The sequence below is a fragment of the Jaculus jaculus genome, chromosome 6, assembly GCF_020740685.1.
Source record: "Jaculus jaculus isolate mJacJac1 chromosome 6, mJacJac1.mat.Y.cur, whole genome shotgun sequence".
Classification (NCBI taxonomy): domain Eukaryota; kingdom Metazoa; phylum Chordata; class Mammalia; order Rodentia; family Dipodidae; genus Jaculus; species Jaculus jaculus.
The window spans coordinates 71,087,343-71,108,015 of NC_059107.1; the positions used below are offsets into that span (position 1 = coordinate 71,087,343).

At 40.0% G+C, this 20,673-nt stretch overlaps 1 protein-coding gene across 3 annotated transcripts in view; it reads left to right on the plus strand.

Annotated features, from left to right (window-relative positions):
- Positions 1–17,357, plus strand: part of Adarb2 (adenosine deaminase RNA specific B2 (inactive)) — a 646,431-nt gene extending 629,074 nt beyond the window's left edge. For 2 of the 3 annotated variants that reach the window (XM_004662206.2, XM_045151500.1), the window contains 3 exons: positions 2–183; positions 13,011–13,189; positions 16,184–17,357. In XM_004662206.2, coding sequence (XP_004662263.1) covers positions 2–183; positions 13,011–13,189; positions 16,184–16,360 — 538 coding nt within the window. In that variant the 3' untranslated portion in view covers positions 16,361–17,357. The remainder of the gene's footprint in view (position 1; positions 184–13,010; positions 13,190–16,183) is intronic. The other variant, XM_045151501.1, reaches the window with a different exon arrangement.
- Positions 17,358–20,673: the final 3,316 nt, after the last annotated feature.

Below are 20,673 nucleotides of genomic sequence, written 5' to 3' on the forward strand. Positions count from 1 at the left end.
GGTGGAATGTGCTAGGACTACAAGGAGCCCTCCTCTGTCACTTCATAGAGCCCGTGTACCTTCACAGCATTGTGGTGGGAAGCCTGCACCACACAGGCCACCTCTCCCGGGCCATAAGCCACAGGATGGAAGACATCGGCCAGCTGCCTACCTCATACAAGCACAACTGGCCTCTCCTCAGTGGTAAGGAAGCCCCATCTGTGGGAACTAGCCTCTGCTCTGTCTGCAAAGCTGCTGCATGGTGACAGAATGACAACTCTGAGTCCATCTTCATTTCTGTCAAAGAGCAAAATTGAAACAATGCAGCGACTTAAAAAAAAAAAAGCAGAAAAGGTTCCAGAGCATCCCTGAGTATAATAAAAGGTAACATTTTAGCATGAGTATATGAGACTCAGCACATCACACATCACTGTGTTTTCACTGTGGTATCTAGGGTAACCAGTACAAAGATACACACCCCTAATGAACTAATGACATGCAAGGCCTTCAGCACCTACCCCTGGTGCCATTCTTCAGCAGGCACTGAGGATGGACAAACGAGTGGATGGGATGATTCAGAAAGAAGGAAGGAAGCAGCCAGGCCCCAGAAATCAACTAGAGTCACCCTCTGTCACAAGGGCTTGGCAAGAAGCATATGTCATAGATAAGCCCTTTGCAAGGCCACAGCCACTACTTCCCAGAGAGGCCAGGTATCTTTAGAGATCCCCAGTGTTTCAGCCAGCCTGGCACAGCTGGTTGCAAAAGTCATGAGTCATACAGTCATGGAAATTCTGGAAGACGTGAAGACGTGTGGAAGACATGTGCTATAGAAAGCAGCCAGCAAAAAGTATCAAAGAGGTTTTGGAAAGGTCATTTTTATCCATTATAGCCCTGGACTTGTAGGTTCATGGGAACTTAGGAGAAGCTGAGGGAAGAATAGTATGGGTTTCAATCACATCCTGTCACTAGATCAGAGCAAAAAGTACTTTCTCAAGGCACTGCCTGTGGAAAAATCAGGCAAGCGCATTGAGAAAAAGCAGAGCTGCCTGTGCAGAGGCGCTCCAGTAACAAGCAGGGACAGGCGCGAGTGGGCTTTGCTGGTTTAGTCTGAGCCCAAGCCACCAGAAAGAGGAAACAGTAAGATAAATCTGCTATTTGTGCATGTGCTGCAACTGGGAGTAGTTGGGCCTAAAATGTATCCTCATAGTTCTAGAATTAGGGGTTCACATTAGGGGTACAACCAGGCCTCGTGGGAACAGTAATGAAAATGAAGCAAAATAATTCATGCAAAGCACAAAACTGTGCTAAACAGATACTTATGAAAAGATGCTTCCTATCACAAAAAATAAATCCACTTACTCATTTATTCTACAATGCTCACCATTTCAAGATTGTACAAAGATCACAAACCTAAAAGAAGGTGGAAGAGGAGTCTCCTTCCTCAGATGTCACTGGAGGATCACTCTATACCAGAACCTTCACAGAGTGAGATCCTGAGGTACTTTCTGTTCGCAGTGGGAGAGTTTGTAGCATTCAGGCAATGGACTCAAAACCAGCATCTGAAGTGGGGTGTGGTGACACATTCCTGCAATTTGAGCATTTGGGAGGTGAGTTGGAGGACAACTTTGACTACAGGGTAATTACAGGCCTATCTGAGCTACATAGAAAGACCATGTTAGGAATGTCTTCATCCTATATTCAAAGACCCAGGACTTTATTAGATTATTGTTAGATTACAGAGACTTGCAAATGCACAGCTAAGAAGATAATGATGATAAAATGGTAGATAGCTGTTAATTTACTAAGACTTTACCTTTCATTCCTGTGACATAGAGCTGTGCTGTTGTGGATGGGATAATTTCTTCATAATAGTCCTGGGAGCTGAGTTAATATTAATAAAGCAGGATGGCATGCTAGTGTGCTTGAACCACTTCTCTTTGATATACCATCTCTGCATCCCTACTTCTGTCCCCAGCCAACAACAAGGATACTAATATTCTACTTTTTAAAAATATTTTCTTTTTTATTTGTTTATTGAGAGAGAAAAAAAATGGGCACACCAGGGCCTCCAGCCACTGCAAATAAACTCCAGATGTATGCACTACCTTGTGCATCTGGCTTATATGGATACTAAGGAATCAAACCTAGGTCCTTTGGCTTTACAGGCAAGGAAGCACCTTAACTGCTAAGCCATCTCTCCAGCCCTAATATTCCACCTTTTTGTTTATTTGACAGCGACAGGCAGAGAGAAAGAGGATATATATATATATATATATTATATTTATATTTATATTTATATTTAGAGAGAGAGAGAGAATGGGTACGCCAGGGCCGCCAGCCACTGCAAACAAGCTTCAGACACATGCGCCCCCTTGTACATATGGTTAATGTGTAGACAGACATAACTTGGGCTAGGGCATTTGGGACAAGGCACCTCAGGTCCTTTGTCTGTTACCTTATGCTACTCAAAGATGTCAGGAGGTTTTAAATTTCTCTAATTGTCAATTTCCTTTGAATTTTTCTAATATTCTATTTCCTAGTTACTCATTTCATACTTATGATTTAAATTTCTTAGGCTGAAGCCTCGAACCAGCATCCTTAGGCTTCACTAAACCATCTCTCCATCCCACTTTTCCACTTTTTAAATATCAAAAAAATTATAAATTCAATATATGCTAGACATTCTTAAGATTCTCTATTAATCCAAAAGAAACAAAGATTTGAACTCAGATCTGATCAGTCTAAATTGAAGGTCCTTCAATATATCACACTGTATCCCATGGAAGTATAGTACAATTTCTTAGATGTCTAATTTTTTAAACCACATAAGAAGTAATAATGCATTACAAGACTAACTGGAGAGGTGGCAACCATCTAACTAATGGGGACTTGGTGTGGGAGAGGCAAGCCAACTCACTGAAGCTTTTCTAAAGCTCTTAGCTGCCTACTGTTCCTATGATCATTTAGATAGCACTGCAGGCTCATCTACTGCCAAGCATAGAACAGATTTGCCTTAATATCTACAAGGTTATATTTATTATAAAATGGTCAATAATTATAGCAATTTTTATAAAATATCATTTGGGACCAGTTTCACCTCTTGCTTGCTTTCATTTTTCTCTATTTTTTTCTTTCTTCTGTCTTTTAAATTGATGAAAAGTACTTACTGTGATTATATATCAGACATAGCTTTGGACAAGACAATGGAAGTAGAAGCAAATGTTCCCACACCAGATGCCCCCAAAAGGTATCATAGTTCTTAGATTTATTTTTAAGTTAAATTTAGGAGGATTTTCATATATTTTGCTATATTCATGTTTTCTCCTTCTCTATGCTTCTGACTCTCAAGTTGCCTTCATTCTGTATGCATCTAATCTTTTCAAAGGTTTAATTTCACAAACACAATAGAAAAGACAATACACAAGCTTTACCAAACCAATGTAAAAGAAGTAGGTTTTATCCATCCTCTGAGCACCAGTGCATCTCTCCCTGAGCATTCAGTGTCCAAACTGTGCTATATACAAATGGCATTCTCATCTGGCAACATGCCAACATAAACAAAATAATAAATTTTAATCATAAGTATGAAATGAGTAACTAGGAAACAGAAAATTAGAGAAATTCAAAGGAAATTGACAATTAGAGAAATTTAAAACCTCCTGACATCTTTGAGTAGCATCAGGTAACAGACAGAGGACCTGAGGTGCCTTGTCCCAAATGCCCTAGCCCAAGTTATGTCTGTCTCCAATACAGATAGCCAGTTTGGTATGACTAAACATGCCAATTTAGAATTGGTTTTCATTATTGTAGAAATGAAAATGAGGCTAAAACTTGGTATCTCACCTGTATATTACTTCATCGCTTTTATGCTTGTTTATTTTTTTCAAGGTAGGGTCTCACTCTAGCACAGACTGACCTGGAACTCAGTCTGTATTCCCAGGCTGGCCTCAAACTCACAATGATCTTCCTATGTGCTTGGATTAAAGGTGTGCACTACCACACCAACAACTTCATTGATTTTGACATACATTTAAAAACTAATCATACATGTGTTGGAGATATATCTCATTGGGTAAGAGTGCTTGCTACATAAGCATTGAGGACCTGAGTTCAAACCCCAGCACCTATGTAAAATACTGAGCATAGTCGTGCATGCCCATAGCCCCAGTGCCAAGTCAAGGACAGAAATAGGAGAATTGGTAGGGTTTACTAGCTAGCTACTCCGTTGGAAAAACAGTGAGCTCCAGGGTCAATGAGAAGCCCCATCTCAAGGGAATAAGGTAGAAGAGTGATAGAAGAGGACAGCACATCCTCATCTGGCCTTCACACATATGCACATGGGGTGTGCAAACTGGCATACTCACATGCAAACCATACACACCATACAAACTACACATGCACATCAAAAGAATTACGCAAATTCTGAAAAGAAATCATCTGAATTTCTTACAAAATAAAACAGAAAGGGGAAAGAAAGAAAAAACAAAAGAAAGAAAGAAGAGTTTTAAAGGGGGGGAATGAGCTCTGTCATAAAGATACTAATAAAAAGTGCACTCAAACAAGCAAATGAGCCTCTGTCAAGGTCATTGTGCAGACTTGCCCTAGAAGATGAAGTGCATGTATTAGTAGAATGAAGCCCTGAAATTTAGATATGGATAAATCAGTTCTGGGTTACAAAGAATCAGCCAAGCTGAAAGGATACTCTTATTGCCACAGTTCTCAGGGTGCATACCAAGGTTCTTGAAAGTTATACTTGAAAAATTCTGCATAGATCAAGCCTATGGCCAACTACAAGACCAGAAGCTTACATTTACACCATCTACAGCCTTGAATCCCTTCAGCAAAATTTACATCATTGCTTGAAAGTGGCTACCCTAAAGAAGTGATTCTTCTCATGTATCAATAAGGTGAAAAAAAAATGGTTAGAGTGATGATGAAGAAAAATCTGTATTCAGAATACCTATCTCTTTAGAAAAATGTGACATGAAGTGGAAAGTGAGTTTGAGAACCTTTTCTATAAAGCTCAAAATATATGCTTCTGTTAGAAACATTTTTTCAAGAAAAACAATAGATCTCAACAAAGAGGGAAAATCTGGATAGCGCAAACAAATTCTCTTTATTCATGTGAATGTATATTTAACAGATGTGGTTTTAATGTTGAACTTTCTAAAAAAAAAAAAATATATATATATATATATATATATATATGAGACCATGGTTATTTTTATAGCACATAGCAAGGTCTTGGCAATGAATTTGAGAGAACTGATTTCTAAACTATGAGTTGTTTATGACTCTTAATTTAGGTTCATATGATGAACATTAGTATATTAGTGATAAAATCAAGAATGTCAGTTCTCACTCTGCATAGTGCCTCTTATCTTGAAACAGTAAAAATAAACAGGAGAAGCCCTTTAGTTAATCATATTTCATGACAGCTTAATTAGTTACATAGAAGTTTGAGGACTGGGGAGACAGCTCAGTCAGTAGAGTGCTTGCCTCACAAGCATGAAGAGCTGAATTTAATCCCAAGAACCAATGTAAAAAGCTAGACAGTGTTACACACTTGTAATCTGAGCACTGAGGAGACAAAGACAAGAGGATATCTGGGGCTCACTGACCAGTGAGTCTAGCCTACTCAGCAAATTTCAGGCCAATGGGAGATCCTGTCTCACAAAAGGTGGAAGGTTCCTGAGGAATAGCACCCAAGGTTATCCTCTGGCCACCACACACATGCACATACATATGTACTTGCACACATATAAACACATGTACACATGTTTGCATGCATATGTACAAAAAGAGAAGTTTAACACTCATTAAAATTTTCACCAGCAATAGACAAATTTTTGCTCAATTACATCTCTTTTCACATTCTAAATATCTATAAATATAGTCCTACTTTTGAGAGAGTGCATACTAAGTTCAAGGATCTTCTATGAAGTGTCAGCCTTCTTTAATTCAAGAAAGATTTCTAAAATTAATATCATGAACAGTATTTTTTAATGAACTCATTGAGGTGGTAGCAGACAATTTTATCTGATTGTTAATGCTTTGCTGAATCAGTTTAATATGACAACAAATATGGATATATGATGCATGGAGTAAGTGACAAATTTTCATGCATGTACTTTAAAAACAGTTGAAGACAGTTAGAGTGGTACACACCTTTAATCCCAGTACTCAGACTGAGATAGAAGTATCACAAGTTTTAGGCCAGTCTGTGCTACCTGGTGAAACGTGTCTCAAAAAATAATGAGTAAGATATTTTGTTCTATTGTACTACTACAAGAACAATGCTTCCATTGTCAATACATTTGGTTTATACAAACATCAAATTTGTCCACATAATTCATGCATTCCTTTAATCACTCTACAAATATGTGCAAATATGTATTGATTACTTGTAAGTACCAGGCACAATCCTATTGTGATGGATACATGTGAGCATGGTCCTGAGAAATGAGAGAAGGAAGCATGGCGGGGGACAGAGAGAATGGAAGCTAAAGGACAGAGATCGGAGAGGAGCTGTCAAGGAAGTTTCAAGGTACAAGCTAGGCTGAAGCTGCAGTCTGGAGATAAACAAGTGGGGGAGAGAGAGCTCTTTTAGAAAGGCTGCTCTGATCTTGGTGCCACCTTCCTAGTGCTTGAGAAATACAAGGTAATCAGCTCAAGTTCAGCTGAAATGATCACTTGGTGCCCAGATCTAAGAGTAGATCATGGTGGCCTTTTCTTCAAGGGGTTATGAAAGTGGCTATAGAATAAGTAGGACAAAGGACGGACCATAAACTACCTTAAAAGTTATCTGTTTCTGCCCTTTAGCAAGTGGAAAGTTTTTTGTTACCACGAGCTGACAAGTACCTAGGTAAAGAGAGCCTGATAAGAACAGAGGTAGAAAATAACGGTGCATTACAGTTTTCTGGCTGTGGATATTTCTGACCTTTTGAAGGATCCTGAGAACCAGTGCACTTCAAACTATGTGGAATGTAATCCCTAGTCATTTGTCCTCATGCATAAAGTCACAATCCTGGTGACTCTAGAAACTAATAGCCAGTAGAAGCATTCACTTCCCTGAGAAGAAAAGAAACACAGGTGTCACAGTCCTGGTGATATTGTTATTACATCATCAGGCTCTCACACTTGACACCACAGATGGTACTGTTATCTTGATGGCTTGTGGCATGTGCCATCAACCATAACAAACACCCAGCAAAAACTCAGGTGAAGGAAAACAGGAGAGACAACTGTAATGGATTTTTTTGTTTAAACACCAAAAGAACTTGTTAAGACAACTTCACCATAGAATGGACCAGTTGTCAGTCCATCCTTGGTCTTGTCACACTGCCTCCACAGTTCGCAGCACATATCATGTATTTTCCATTGAATATACTCTATTAAGACAAGACAGTAGCTATAAAATTACTGTAATTATGATGATGTTCATGTTAATGATAATGGATAAAATGGCAATATGACAAATTCATTAATGCTTAGGAAAGAGAGTCTCACAGGGTATCTGGCAGTATATAAAATTGAAGACGCCCCTTTTATTCTTTCAACTTTATGATTCCATGCATGCCTAGAAGCATGATACTCCATTCATTTCACAAAATTAAATGTAATACTTCTCTATATTATAGACTTGCCTCACTTAGTATAAAAATTACCTCTTTGAAAATGTCTTATATAAATTTAATTTGGGGAAAGCAGATTACATTTTAAATATAGTAGGTGCACTGACTATTTAAAGACATGCTATAATGTCTCACTTATATAATGCCCTTTTTTAAAATGGTAAATAAAGAATTTTTTAAAAGAAGGCATTTTTCTATGGCTACATGAGCTATTAGGAAGATCATTTTCATGGGTGGATTCTGGTTTTGCTCTCTCCGCTTTTAAATAATAATGGGAATAATGACACTGGTCGTCATGACAGTGGTAATAATCAAATATTGGTGGGAGGAGGAGCAGTGGTAGGTTAATTAATGTACCAGAGATCATATTGCTAGGAAGTCATAGAAGTGATATTTGACCTTGGTCTATTTCTGAGACCGCCTGTTTACATAATTAGGCGCACTAAAATGATAAGAAAGACAACATCATTGAGCCATTCTCTCTAATTGTCAACCTGGCAGAATATCTGTGCCAAAGGCTGGTAAAGACCAGCTATTCTCATATAGATCTACTCTGAAATGCATACTATCTCCCCAAATGTTCATCAAAGAAGATTAACCTATTGGTTGTTTAGCATATTTACAAATCAAGAAATGTCAACACATACCTGTATTAAACAACAGGTTATACAAACTTTCATTAGCATATTTCTACCATAGACTATTTTGACAGAGGAATTGTTTGGACAGGAAATGGATTTATTCCTATAAAGGCCAGAAATAATTGTTAAGGAAAAGCTGGTAGTAGATTCTGGTCTTCACCAGGTTATAGTCTTTCAGGGACTACTTGCTCCCTTTTGCCCTTTCTTGGGCTTCTGTACAAGTTTTCAAAACTAAGGAACTGCTCCTTTAAGGTGGCCAGTTCATTAAAAGAGAGCCTGATTTGAATCCCCAGTATCCATATAAAACTATTCTTGGTGACACACACTTTTATCCTAGCACTGGAGAGGCAAAGACAACAGCATCTTTAGGCTTCACTGCCTAATTAGCCTAGCAAAATCAGTGAGATCTCAGTTCCGTAAGAGACCATGTCTCAAAAAGTGAGGTGGAGAGAGATTGAGGAAGATGCCAAATGCCAGCCTCTATGCCCCACATTGACATGCGTTACACACACAGCTACACCACTCATGTTCCTTCCTCTGTGTCCCCCACATGTGAAGCAGAACACACAAGAATCCTCATGGCTGTCTTCCCAGCATTGTCTGCACCCTGGTGAGGCTGGCAACCAAGGGTGATGGGAGTGGAGCCCAGCTGGGCTGCAATTGAGCCCTTGGCACTGCTGAGAGCTAGTGGCCAAGTACAATACTGTCCCCAGCAAAGAGGTTATAAAAGGAAAGCCGAGGGACAGGTATGCTATAAGAAACTAGGCAGGTCATATATTGACATCAAGCACTCTGAGGTTTGCCTATAAGTCCAGAATTTAAAGACTTTGGAAAAGACTCAACTATGTGCCTCAGTGATCACTGTAAACATAGGCACTAGAGGAATGGGGTGAAAGCAGGAGAGAGAAGGACTTGGAAGAGGAGGAAGTTGTCATATTGCCAAGTCTAGCTGCACACAATTCCAGGGCAGTAACAACTTCTCTTTGTATCTAGTCATCCCTGACCTGAGCATCTGCCTCCTCCTGCCAAGACTGACCCTGCCCAGTAGGACAGTCCATGGCTGCCAATGGGCCAGATTGTCCCCCCTGCCCAGCTCTCAGGTGTGGGCAGCTACCAGAGAGAATCACTTCTAGGAAAAAGAGCTAATGTGAGTGGAATTTGCCTGAACATCCAACACTGCCCATCCATGACCAGAAGAAGGTCACAGGGTGACTTTCAGTCTGGGAACCAGGCTGTGTAGGTGGCAGTCAGCAAACTCAGAAGGCCATGTGCTCAGAGTATGTTCTATCCAGGAACACTGGGGTTGGGGCTGAGGACACAGGAGTTCCTGGAGTCTATAGCTATGACACTCATAGTTGAGTAGTTCTTCCTCTGAAATGCAGGCTGTTTTTAGGAAGGCACTCTGGTGTGTACTCCCTTCCTCTACTAAGCCTAAGAGCAGATTCCTCACTTGAAGCCTACAGCAGAGTTCTGGAAACCCACTGTGCTTTTGCAGCCAAGACTTTCTACCTGGACTGCTTCCCAACACCTGGGCTTCACACCAGTAGTGATTCATTCCTATGACACCAAAGAATTACCCCAGTGGCTTAAATGCAATGCACTTGCAGAAAGCTACAGTGCAGGCTCTGCTCACTTACATGGAGCTCTCAGACATGTCCAACCTTTTGGCATCACGACATGATGTCACCATCTACAAATTTCACACTCAAGAATCATGAAATCAAATGATACAAACAAAAAAATCTTGCCAAAGAAAAACCTACACATTTTACATACGTTTAGGATGCTATATTGAGTTGCATTCAAGCTATCCTTGGCCACATAATTTGGACATGTCTTCTCATGTATCCATCTTCCTGTGTCCATTGCTGGGGAGGAGGAGGTAGCAGAAAGAAGCAGTCAGGACTGGAGGGAGTGGCTGGGCAGACTTGCACAAGATAGAACGAGACAAGAAAGGAGAAAGCCCATATGGATTGCCTTTGGACACAGTCACCTATAGGATTGGCTGCAGGAGCAACAGAGGAGGAGAAATGCAAGAGATATAAGTAGAGGATAACTGACAAAAATTAGAAACCAACCTTTGAAGGGTATCATTGAAGTGGCCAGACCAGAGACTGAATTCTTTGCTTACTTCCATGGTTGGATCGTGAAACTCAAAGCAGAGAGTGGACCTTACTGAAGAGCCTACAAAACTTACAAGGATCTGGGCTGTATGAAGGAACATGAGGAAATGCAGCCTATGCAAACCATCTGGCTAAACTCACTTGGGACACTGTGTCTCCAAACTGTATTTTTGTTCAGATAACCCTTTTACAAAGGTCACAGGTTAGTTGGTATGTTAATTACTTTATTCATTATTAGACCAAATGCCTGACAAGAAGCAGCTTAATGAAGAAAGAATTTATGTCAGGTTAAAATACAAGGCAACATAGTCTGTCATGGAGGGGAAAGTATGGCAGCCAGCTGGTCACATTGCACCCACAGTCAGGAAGCAGATAGCAAACAGGAAGGCTTACACCCAGTGACCCAGTTCCTCTAGTAAGACTCCACCTCCCAAACAGTGCCACCAGGTGGGGACCAAGTGTTCAAGCACATGAGCCTATGAGGGACATTTTACATTGAAATGATAGCAGTTTGAAAACATAATCTCCAAGAAAGACATCACATAGGAAATCAACAAAACATCAGAGTCTTGTCTGTGTTGGAATTCTTGGGATAGTATGACAGAACAGTACAGAAGAGAGGGCAGGTACCCAATGAAGTTACCAGACATCTTACCCCAGCCCAGAATATCCAGGAAGTCTCAATCAGAATGAGGGGCATCATAAGACAGCTAGACAAGACTTGTGACTGAGGCTGAGGTTAGAAGCAGAAAACATAACTGAACTCCAGATCACTTAGCAGATGCTGTCCCAGAGTGGAACACTCAGCTTTCTCCCATGGCTCCACTGTGGGAAGAATTGCTGTAGGGGTTGTATAACCCAAATGAAAATCAGAGTATATGATCGGACTTGGAGAAGCATGTTCTGAACTTCACTTCCCTGAAACTTATAGATATTTTATGTGTTGAATCAGCTTCATGGACACATAACCCAGTTACACAAATCAAACAGGGACTTGAGCTTAAAAAGGCCTGTGCATGGGGCTGGAGAGGTGGGTTAGTGGTTAAGGTACTGGCCTATGAAGCCTAAGGATCCAGGTTCAATTCCCCAGTACCTACATAAGCCAGATGCACAAGGTGGCACATGCATCTGGAGTTTGTTTTCAGAAACTAGAGGCTCTGGTATGCCCGTTCTCTCTCTCTTTCTCTCTCTCAAATGAATAAATTTTTTTTACAAAGGTCTGTGCTTGATTTAATGTGAGGTTATCATCTTGAGATTTTTTTTTTCAGTCTGGAAATTGAGCCTAGGGCCTCATACATGCTAGATGAGTGCTCTGCCACTGAGCTATCCTCCCAGACCTCTTTTTCTTTCCTTTGTATTTTGAAGCAGCATTTCAGTTACTCAGGCTGCCCTTGAACTGGCGATCCCATTATAAGCCTAGGCCACAAACCTGCCTTGAAATTCTTATTAACTTTCTGATAAAGAGCCTCCCATTTTCAGTTTGGATGGAGTCTTGCAAATATTGCATCCAATGCAGTTTCTAAATGGCATTCTTTCATTAATTATCTTATATGTATATTTCTCTTAACTTAAAAGTAACACTCCTTTTTATCATATGCTGAACTGTAAACCTATGAGTCTTTCTGGGAGTGCTTACCAGCCCTATATTTTGCCTTGAACAAGGGGTAGGTATGCAATGAGTACCCAATACATTTTCCTAGGTTTGTTTTTTTTTTAATAGGACTCTGTTTGTTCATTAATTTAACAAACATTTATAAAGGGGAAAAATTTAGAATGGTCTTTATTTTTCAAACATAGTCCATAAAATTCTTTAAGCTAAAAGGTTAACTTGTGACTGGAGAAATGGCGTACTGCTGCAAGCACCAGGACCCGGGTTTGGCCGTCTTGCCAACACAAAAGCCAGGTTGGACATTATATGCTTATAATCTCTCACTGCACTGAAAATCTGTGGGCAGGAGGATCCCTGGAACTTACCTGCTAGCTAGTGAGTCAGTGAACTCCAACCTCAGTGTGAGACCCTCCCTCCCAAAATAAGAGGGCTCCGGTGTTAAAGGTGCTTACTTGCAAAGGCTTCCATCCTGGGTTCAATTCCCCAGGACCCACATAAAGCCAGATATACAAAGTGGTACATGCATCTGGAGTTCACTTGCAGCAGCAAAAAGCCCTGGTGTGATTCTTTCTTTCTCTCTCATAAGTAATTAATATAATGTAAAAGAGACACAAGAACTAAACTGAGGAAGACACCTAATGTTGACCTCTGTTCTACACACACACACACACACACACACACACACGCAACCACATGCATCCACGCATATGAACACATATGAATATGCATATTCAACACACACAGACACACAATATTTTTAAAGATGGTTGGAAACAGGTCTGAGAGATGCCTCTCAGCATAAAGTTGACATTAGGTTGAACTTGATTGTCAACCTCCACCCCTTCAATTAAAATGATTACTTCAACCTGGCCAAGTTTCAAAAAGGAACAGGCAGACACTCTGTATATGAATGTCTGGTCCCAGCTCAGACGCAGGCTTTATTTCCCATTATCTGTTCTCACGGGAGCCCAGTGTGAAGCCAGGAATATTAATGCTTGGCTGCATCCTATTTCTCTCTTGACAGGAGTGAGTAATGCTGAGCCACGGCAGCCAGGAAAATCTCCTCACTTCAGCATGAACTGGGTCGCGAGCAACGCGGACCTGGAGATTATTAACGCCATGACAGGGAAAAGGAGCTGCGGGGGCGCATCTCGGCTCTGCAAGCACATGTTCTCTTCCCGGTGGGCCCGACTGTATGGTAGGGTATGTTGCACCTGCCCTCTGGGTGGGGGGGACTCAGGTTCAAGCCCTGAGTAAGCTCCAGGGAAACAGGTGTTACTGGTCTGCAGGATTTTGATGGGTGGTGCACACACAAACCAAGCTTTGTTTCCTTGTCTCCAAGTCCCCAGGCATTTTCCACTTAGAGGTAAAACCCTGCTACCAAGCAGCTACCTAGACCAGCAGCTTCAGAGCTTGGAAGTGTGTCTGTGGGAAGTCAGGTGGAAAAAGAGATTATCAGTGGCCACATAATTCCACCGGTCACTGTGCCAACTGATTTACCCAGTGTCCTAAGCACACAGAGAGCCCAGAAATGGTTCAGTGGGTAATGTACTTGCCTGAGGACCTGAGTTAGGATCCCGAACACTCAAATCAATGCCAGACATGTCTTCACACATCTGTAATATCATCACTGGAAAGATAGACAAGAGAACTAGCTTGCTGTCTGCTAGTTCAACTGAAGGGGTGAGTTCTAGGTTACTTGTGAGACCCTGTCTCAAAAATTAAGGTGGAGAGAGACTGGTGAAGAGACCCAGTGTCAACCTCTGGCTTCCACATTCACATGCATACACATGCATATGCACACACAAAGGCACACACAGACATATGAGCATGCATACCACACACACACAAACTTATAAAAAGAAAAGAAAAAGCACCATGGAAACTTCTTGAATTCAGTATTCTCCCCAGGACACTACTGCTTTAAAAAGTTAATTAATCCTCCCCCAACAATTTCAAAGGTAGCAAATGTCAGAGTTAGAATATTTCCCCAATCCTGAAGCCTACCCATCTCCACTATTTCAATGCTCCCCCCCCCCATAAATAAGGATAACTACATTTTAGAGTTTTAAACTGAAATATAGATTTGCATGTGTTTCCCAAGCATAACTTACTATAAGCAAAAAATACACAAGTAACTGAAAAACAAGCCAACAAGTGAAAAATGTTTTGCTGATTTTTTTGTACTATTTTTACCTCAGTAATGACTCCAAATAGAAGCAATAGAGCTGGGGCTGGGAAGATTGCTCAGTGGTTGCAGGGGCTTGCTTGCAAAGGCTGCAAGCCTAGGTTCAATTCCCAAGCCACCCACATAAGCCAGATGAAAAAAGCAGTGTCGGTATCTGGTGTTCATTTACAGTGACAAAAGGCCCTGGCCTGTACTTGCATACACACACAAATAAAATTAAATGTTTTTTAAACTTTTTATTGAGACCTTCCATAACTCTAGATAATATGCCATGATCATAATCCACTCCCACAACCCTCATCTCCACCTCCCAAATACTCCCTCCACCAAAAACCTTATTCCCAATTAGACCCTCTTCTATTCTGTGTCATAGTTTCCTTTTCCTCTTATTAAGCAGGTTTGTGTAGGTAGTGTAGAACAGATAGACATGTGGACACTTAAAGGTTTATTTTATTGATAATGTTACACATGCATGTAATACATTTTGGTCATATTCACCCCCATTACCTTGTCTTGTCTCCCTCTCCTCCTGATGAAGCCTTTCTTCTTCCCAACTAGTTCTACTTTAATGTCTTGTTTTGTGACTCATTGAGTTTAATTTGGGTTGTTTACATAAGAATGGTTGAGAGAGGGAACTTAAACATTTTTGCCATATGAAAGAACACTGTAAATTGCATGGTTAACTCTGAGCTTAGCAGTGACTTTTGCCATACAAAACCATGGTAGATGTGGATCTGTGACCAGGCACCCCACAGCTCCCATAGGAATTCTCAGGCTCGCTCATGCCTGTTCCAATCCCTTCTCCCACATCACTTCCTCCACACAGTTTTGAAGGTCTGGGGAGGGCACTGATTTTGGTCTTGCTGAATAAACAGGTCTTCTTTTCCACAGGCTCATGGTGGCATTGACCAGTGAGTGTGTATGTTGATCTATAAACCCTGCAGTACGATCTGAAGCTCTCCCACCCCAAGCCTTCCTGATATCATCCTGACCTTCTCTACTGCCAGAAGAGCAAAGAACTATATTTTTCTCCCTGCCTTATGTTGGATCCAAAGTTTGCCTGTTATAACTCAGAAGCTTGATGGAGAGCATATCCTATTTTTATTGTCTTAGCTGACTATCAGTATAACTCAAAGCTCTTCTTTTCTTCTGCCTGACATGATATTAGTGCACACAACCTCAAAACCAATCACTATTTTTGAACCTTTAATTCTCCAGAAAGAAAATAAAAAGCAGTAGGTTTTGTTTTTTAACTTTTATTGACAATTTTAATACATTTACATAATTGTTTTGGCTTTTAAAACAAGATCTTGCTATGTAGCCCAGGCTAGCCTTGAACTCATACAATCTTCCTGCCTCAGCCTCCAAGTCCTATTAAGGCAAATTATATATTATGTTATATGATTGTTAATTATTTGCACATCTGAGGAAGCGAAGTTTTCTTAAGGGCTGTTTCTATAGAATTTTCCAATATAACTCAGTTCACTGCCATTAACTTTTAAAGGAAGTAAAGAAAAGGGCAGGAACCAAGAGCTGATGTTTAACTTATGAAACTCAACAGAGGGCCCTATTTCTGTGTGCGTGTATATGTGTGCATGTGTGTGTGCATGTGTGTGTGCATGCACGTGTGCATGTATGATGCATGTATGTGTGTAAAGGTACGTGTGTGTGTGCATGTGAACATGTGTACAGAGGTTAAAGGACAATGTTGATTGTCATTCCTCAGGCACACATCTACCTTTTCTGAGACTAGGGACCTCACTGGCCCAGTGCTTCTCTATTTAGGCTAGGCTAGCCAGAAAAAGCAGGGACATGATTAAGTCCACCTTCCCAACACTAGGATGATAAGCACACAACACCATGATTGGCTTTTTTATTAACACAATTCTAGGGATCAAACTCAGATCTTCATGGTTGCAAAGCAAGCAAATTACCAACTGAGCTGTCTTCCCAGCCTAAGGCCCCTGTTTATGCTCAGGGTTAAGTGCTCTTTCTCCTTCTCTCCACAGCTGAGCACACGGATCCCAGGTCCTGGAGACATGCCAGCCATGTACAGTGAGGCCAAACTTGGGGCTCACACCTACCAGTCTGTTAAACAGCAGCTCTTTAAGGCTTTTCAGAAAACTGGTCTGGGTACCTGGGTGAGGAAACCACCAGAACAAGATCAGTTTCTACTAACTCTCTAAGTCACCAAACTCCTTTGCTGCTGAACTAGAGTGAAATCCCTGGAGAGGACGTGGTCGTGTATTGATCTGTTGTGTTCATCGGTTCTCAGCATTTGTTTTCCTCCAGTGGTCTGAAAACACACACATATCCAAGTTTGGATGAGCAATTAAATTTGAATTCAGGCCATGATACTTCTCCCCAGGTTGCTGGTACCAGGAGCTCTGTCCGTCGTATCTAGAGGTATAAGTGCCATTGTGTTAGCTCCATCTCTTATTGGTGCCATTGAAAGGAAAGTGTCTATTCAAACAAAAGGAGCTAAGACACAGGACTGAAAAGATGTACCAGTGTTGCCATTTAACAACAAGCTGTATACACCATCCTGCGTCCTCCTTCCCCTGCTATGGGCCTCACTAGTGATGTATTTGGGTTTGGGTCTCACTAGCACAAGATGTGATACTTCAAGATAAGCCACAAGTGGAGAGAAAAGCCATGGGTTCCACCCAAAGAAACCAATAGGAATGATGTATTGTCTTCATTATTCATTCAGATCTATCACCTCCTTTCAGAAAGGACTTGAAATGGGTACTATTAAGAAAAGACTAAACTTAGAAGCAGAGAAATGGAAAACATTTTTGCCACACAAAGAATCACTTACCCAAGGTACAACTGTGTTGTAATCCATGATGTAAGAAAGCCACTTTAAAATATTCTACTAAATGAGTGATACAAAGCAACTCAATCCTACTCAATGGATCGCAACTCTTCATTTCTTTTTGTAACTAATGATAGCTGTTGAAGTTTGAATTATGTATGACATAGCCACTTCCCTGTAACCTTTCTACTAGGTAATGAGGAAACTGAGTCTTGGACCAAATTCTGACTTTTTGACTAAATTCTTCTTAGAAGGTAAGCACACATACACACTATGGCATGCATGTACACATACATTATACACACAGAGAATTTAAAAATCACTCAAGTCCTTTTATTTTTTTCAAGCTTTTTAGAAAAAAAAAACAAACATGGGGACCATAACACATAACTTTCTCAAAATAAAGTTTTAAAAGACCTGAAAATATGTTTACAAATCATTCATGTTAATATTTCACAAATATTTAGGAAAGTGAAATCTTAATTCAATTTAAAGACTAATAGGGCCAATTTATATTAATTTCTGATAATGTGATATATCACTAGAGGAAGTTTAAAGAACCAAGAAACATTGAGAGTTGGCTATTATTTATCAACCATCGAACCTGGATCCCTTCTCTGAAAGACTGGAACTATAGTCAGTTATTAGCTAAAATCTAAGCTCATATCTCAGATTATTCATATTCAGAGTTATTGCTTGGATAACACACATTTTCTTTAATATGTGCACTCCAAACAATGTTGTTTGTTCAATGAGGCTAGCATCAATAGCAGGATCTCAAACATGATGAATGTTTGTATGAATGGAGTATCCTTCAAAGAGTCAAGTGGGTGTCACCCATTTGATCTGAGTTAAGGACCATAGAAAGCAACCACTTACTCAATAGTGAACACTCCCACATGCCTGAATTGTAGTCATGTGGTCATGATTCATCTTGTCTATGGCATGGGTTCTCTAGAAACAACCAAAATTTTAATATATATGAATTATATTTCTGAGAAAAGCCACCCACTGATTCTATTCTACCACCTAGACCTACCTTAGGGGTCCATGTTTTAAGTCAATAAGAGGTTTCTTGGGAGGAGAGCTGAGGCCATGTGAAGGTAGAAGACTTTAAATGCTGCAGAAAGTCATTCTGAGAAGCTGGGGGATTTCCCAAGAGTTATCATGGGAAACACTTGGCTGCTTGCAAAGGATAGGAATAGCTAACTATCTTGGAAGGTACTTGTGATACTAGTCAGAATGGATGTGAAATGAGGAGGGAAATGGAGCAGGGAGGACAGTCCCTGGCTCTGCACAGTAAAAGGAGTAAGAGTTGTTGCAACAACCTAAGGTCAGACATGTGCTAAGCAACCAAGGAATCGGAAAAAGAAATTTTTCAAGCAATGAGGAAAACAAAGAGCTGTTAAAAGGGAAGAAGGAAAGGACTGGATACATTTATTCTCTGAAGCAACTGAGTAACAAAATTAGGATTGTACAGCATAACCATATTGTGTCACACATATGCTACTTCTGACTCTGCACAAAAGTGGCCAGTCACAGGATGTGGCATAGTGTCTGGTGTACCTAGAATGAACTCTGAGACAAAAGGGCTGGTAGGAAAAGTGTAAGGATTTCTTTCAGTTCAGTAACCACAAAAACATACCTAGACTACTTTTAGGCTATGTATACCTGTATGTTTTGACTACTGAGTTAGTCTCAGACAGTAGCTCATATAGACATCCCCTATCTGAAGCATCTATAAGAACAAAACACAAATAGGTGATGTGTAACTTTTAGTCACAGTGAAAAAATATAAATAAACCAATGTAAAAGAGGATGTAAGGCTGGAGAGATGCTTAGTGGTTAAGGTGCATGCCTGTGAAGCCTAAGGAGTCAGCTTCAATTCTCCAGGTCCCACGTAAGCCAGATGCACATGGTGGCACATGCATCTGAAGTTCATTTGCAGTGGCTAGAGGCCCTGGCATGCCCATTCTCTCTCTCTCCCTAATAAACAAGTAAATAAATAAAAATAAAATCTTTTTTTTAAAAAAAGGATGTATAGAACATAAAGTCAGGGAACATCCAGGCATCTAAGTCACCTTAACTGTTCCTCTATCCATTTATTTCAAAACTACCACCCTGTATCTCTTTTGGCCTCATTCCACAAACAGCTCAAAGTCCTTTCCTTCCAAACTTTCTGTATTCTGTATTCACAGCTACTTATCCTCACTCATTTTATTTGAAGTCCAAATAGAATCAGCATCATCTTTATCTGTCTCTAAAACACACATTGCTTTCCTATTGGGAAGATAAGGAATTGAAGGTTCCCTGCCTGTTTCTTAGTCAAAAAGTCAACGCCCAATCATTGGCGAACCTTTTCACAGGACTGAGCCCAATAGAAAAGGTCATACACATTCTGTTTATCCCCCTCTAGCACAAGGTTTATGTATAATATCAAGTTATTTAATTTAGGATTTCTTTGGATTTTGTTTTTGCTAACAAAAGGATTCGCAAGTCTATAACTATTGTTTCCTTTGTATTTCTTTGATTCTCCTTAAATCTGTATATACTTATCATACCACTACTGATTTTGTGATGCCTTGATGTTCCTCAGAAATGTCCAGCTAAGTTACTTTTCAAACAAAGGCATAGCTCATATTTTTCCATATAATTTACTTTTTACAGGAAACCTCTTATCAATAAAGTTCAATGCTTTACCATATCTGGAGAGCCATAAATAGTAAATGCATAGTGTATCAATGCCCAGAATAGAATAGTTAGAGTATTTTGATGAAATCCTATTTTTAGATTCAAAATGAGTCTATAGTATCTTGTTTAAAAAAATTTAAAAATTGAAATTTAAATATAGTAGACATTTTTATGTAGGGAAACTTTTTTAAGAAGCCATTCTAATAAAATAATCTAATTGGCCTAAAATATTTTTTAAAAAGTCACTTTCTAAAAGAAGCCAAAGGAAAATTAGAAAAAAAGTTTCTTTGTATGTACTACTATTTGACTGCTCTGAACATGTATTTTGGCAGAACTCTCACTTAGCTAGCACTCTGAAAAACCTTTTTCTCCATCACCCTTATCTAGGAGAATGTGCAGAGTCCATAATCCAGTCCAGGATTATCTACCATCCTGTACACTGTGAAGAGCTATCCTGGCCTTAAGTTTTTTTTTTTGTTTTTTTTTTGTTTTGTTTTTTTTTTTTGCAAAATTCATAGTAGAGTTGAAAATTAAAAACTCTATGCTTCAGGAAAAGCTATATCAATGAGAGTCAATTCAGCTGGGAAAAACATGACCTCTAAGGTCTTACTGTTCTTTCATGTCTCTTGCAGACAGAGGTGAAATAATGTGCTGGGGGTCATGGTGTAGGAGCATCAAGTTAGGGCAGGGCAGTGTGAAATAAAACAAAGGGTATATGGAGGTATTGGTCCATGGTGATGTCCACTTTGACTCTTTTCAAATTTCTCTCACAAACTCCAAATAAGATAAAGGATAGTGGGGAAATGGAGAAGCAGAGACAGACAATGCAGACCATCAGAGATATGACCATGGAGGACAGAGCATTGTTTCCAGAGGGCTTCGTTCACCCTTGAGAAAGCTGTGAAATAAGAGAATGAGTTAACCATCAGCACCACTGTTGGATCATTTTCCTATGAATTGTATCTCTTTGGATAGAATTTCTCTTCCACC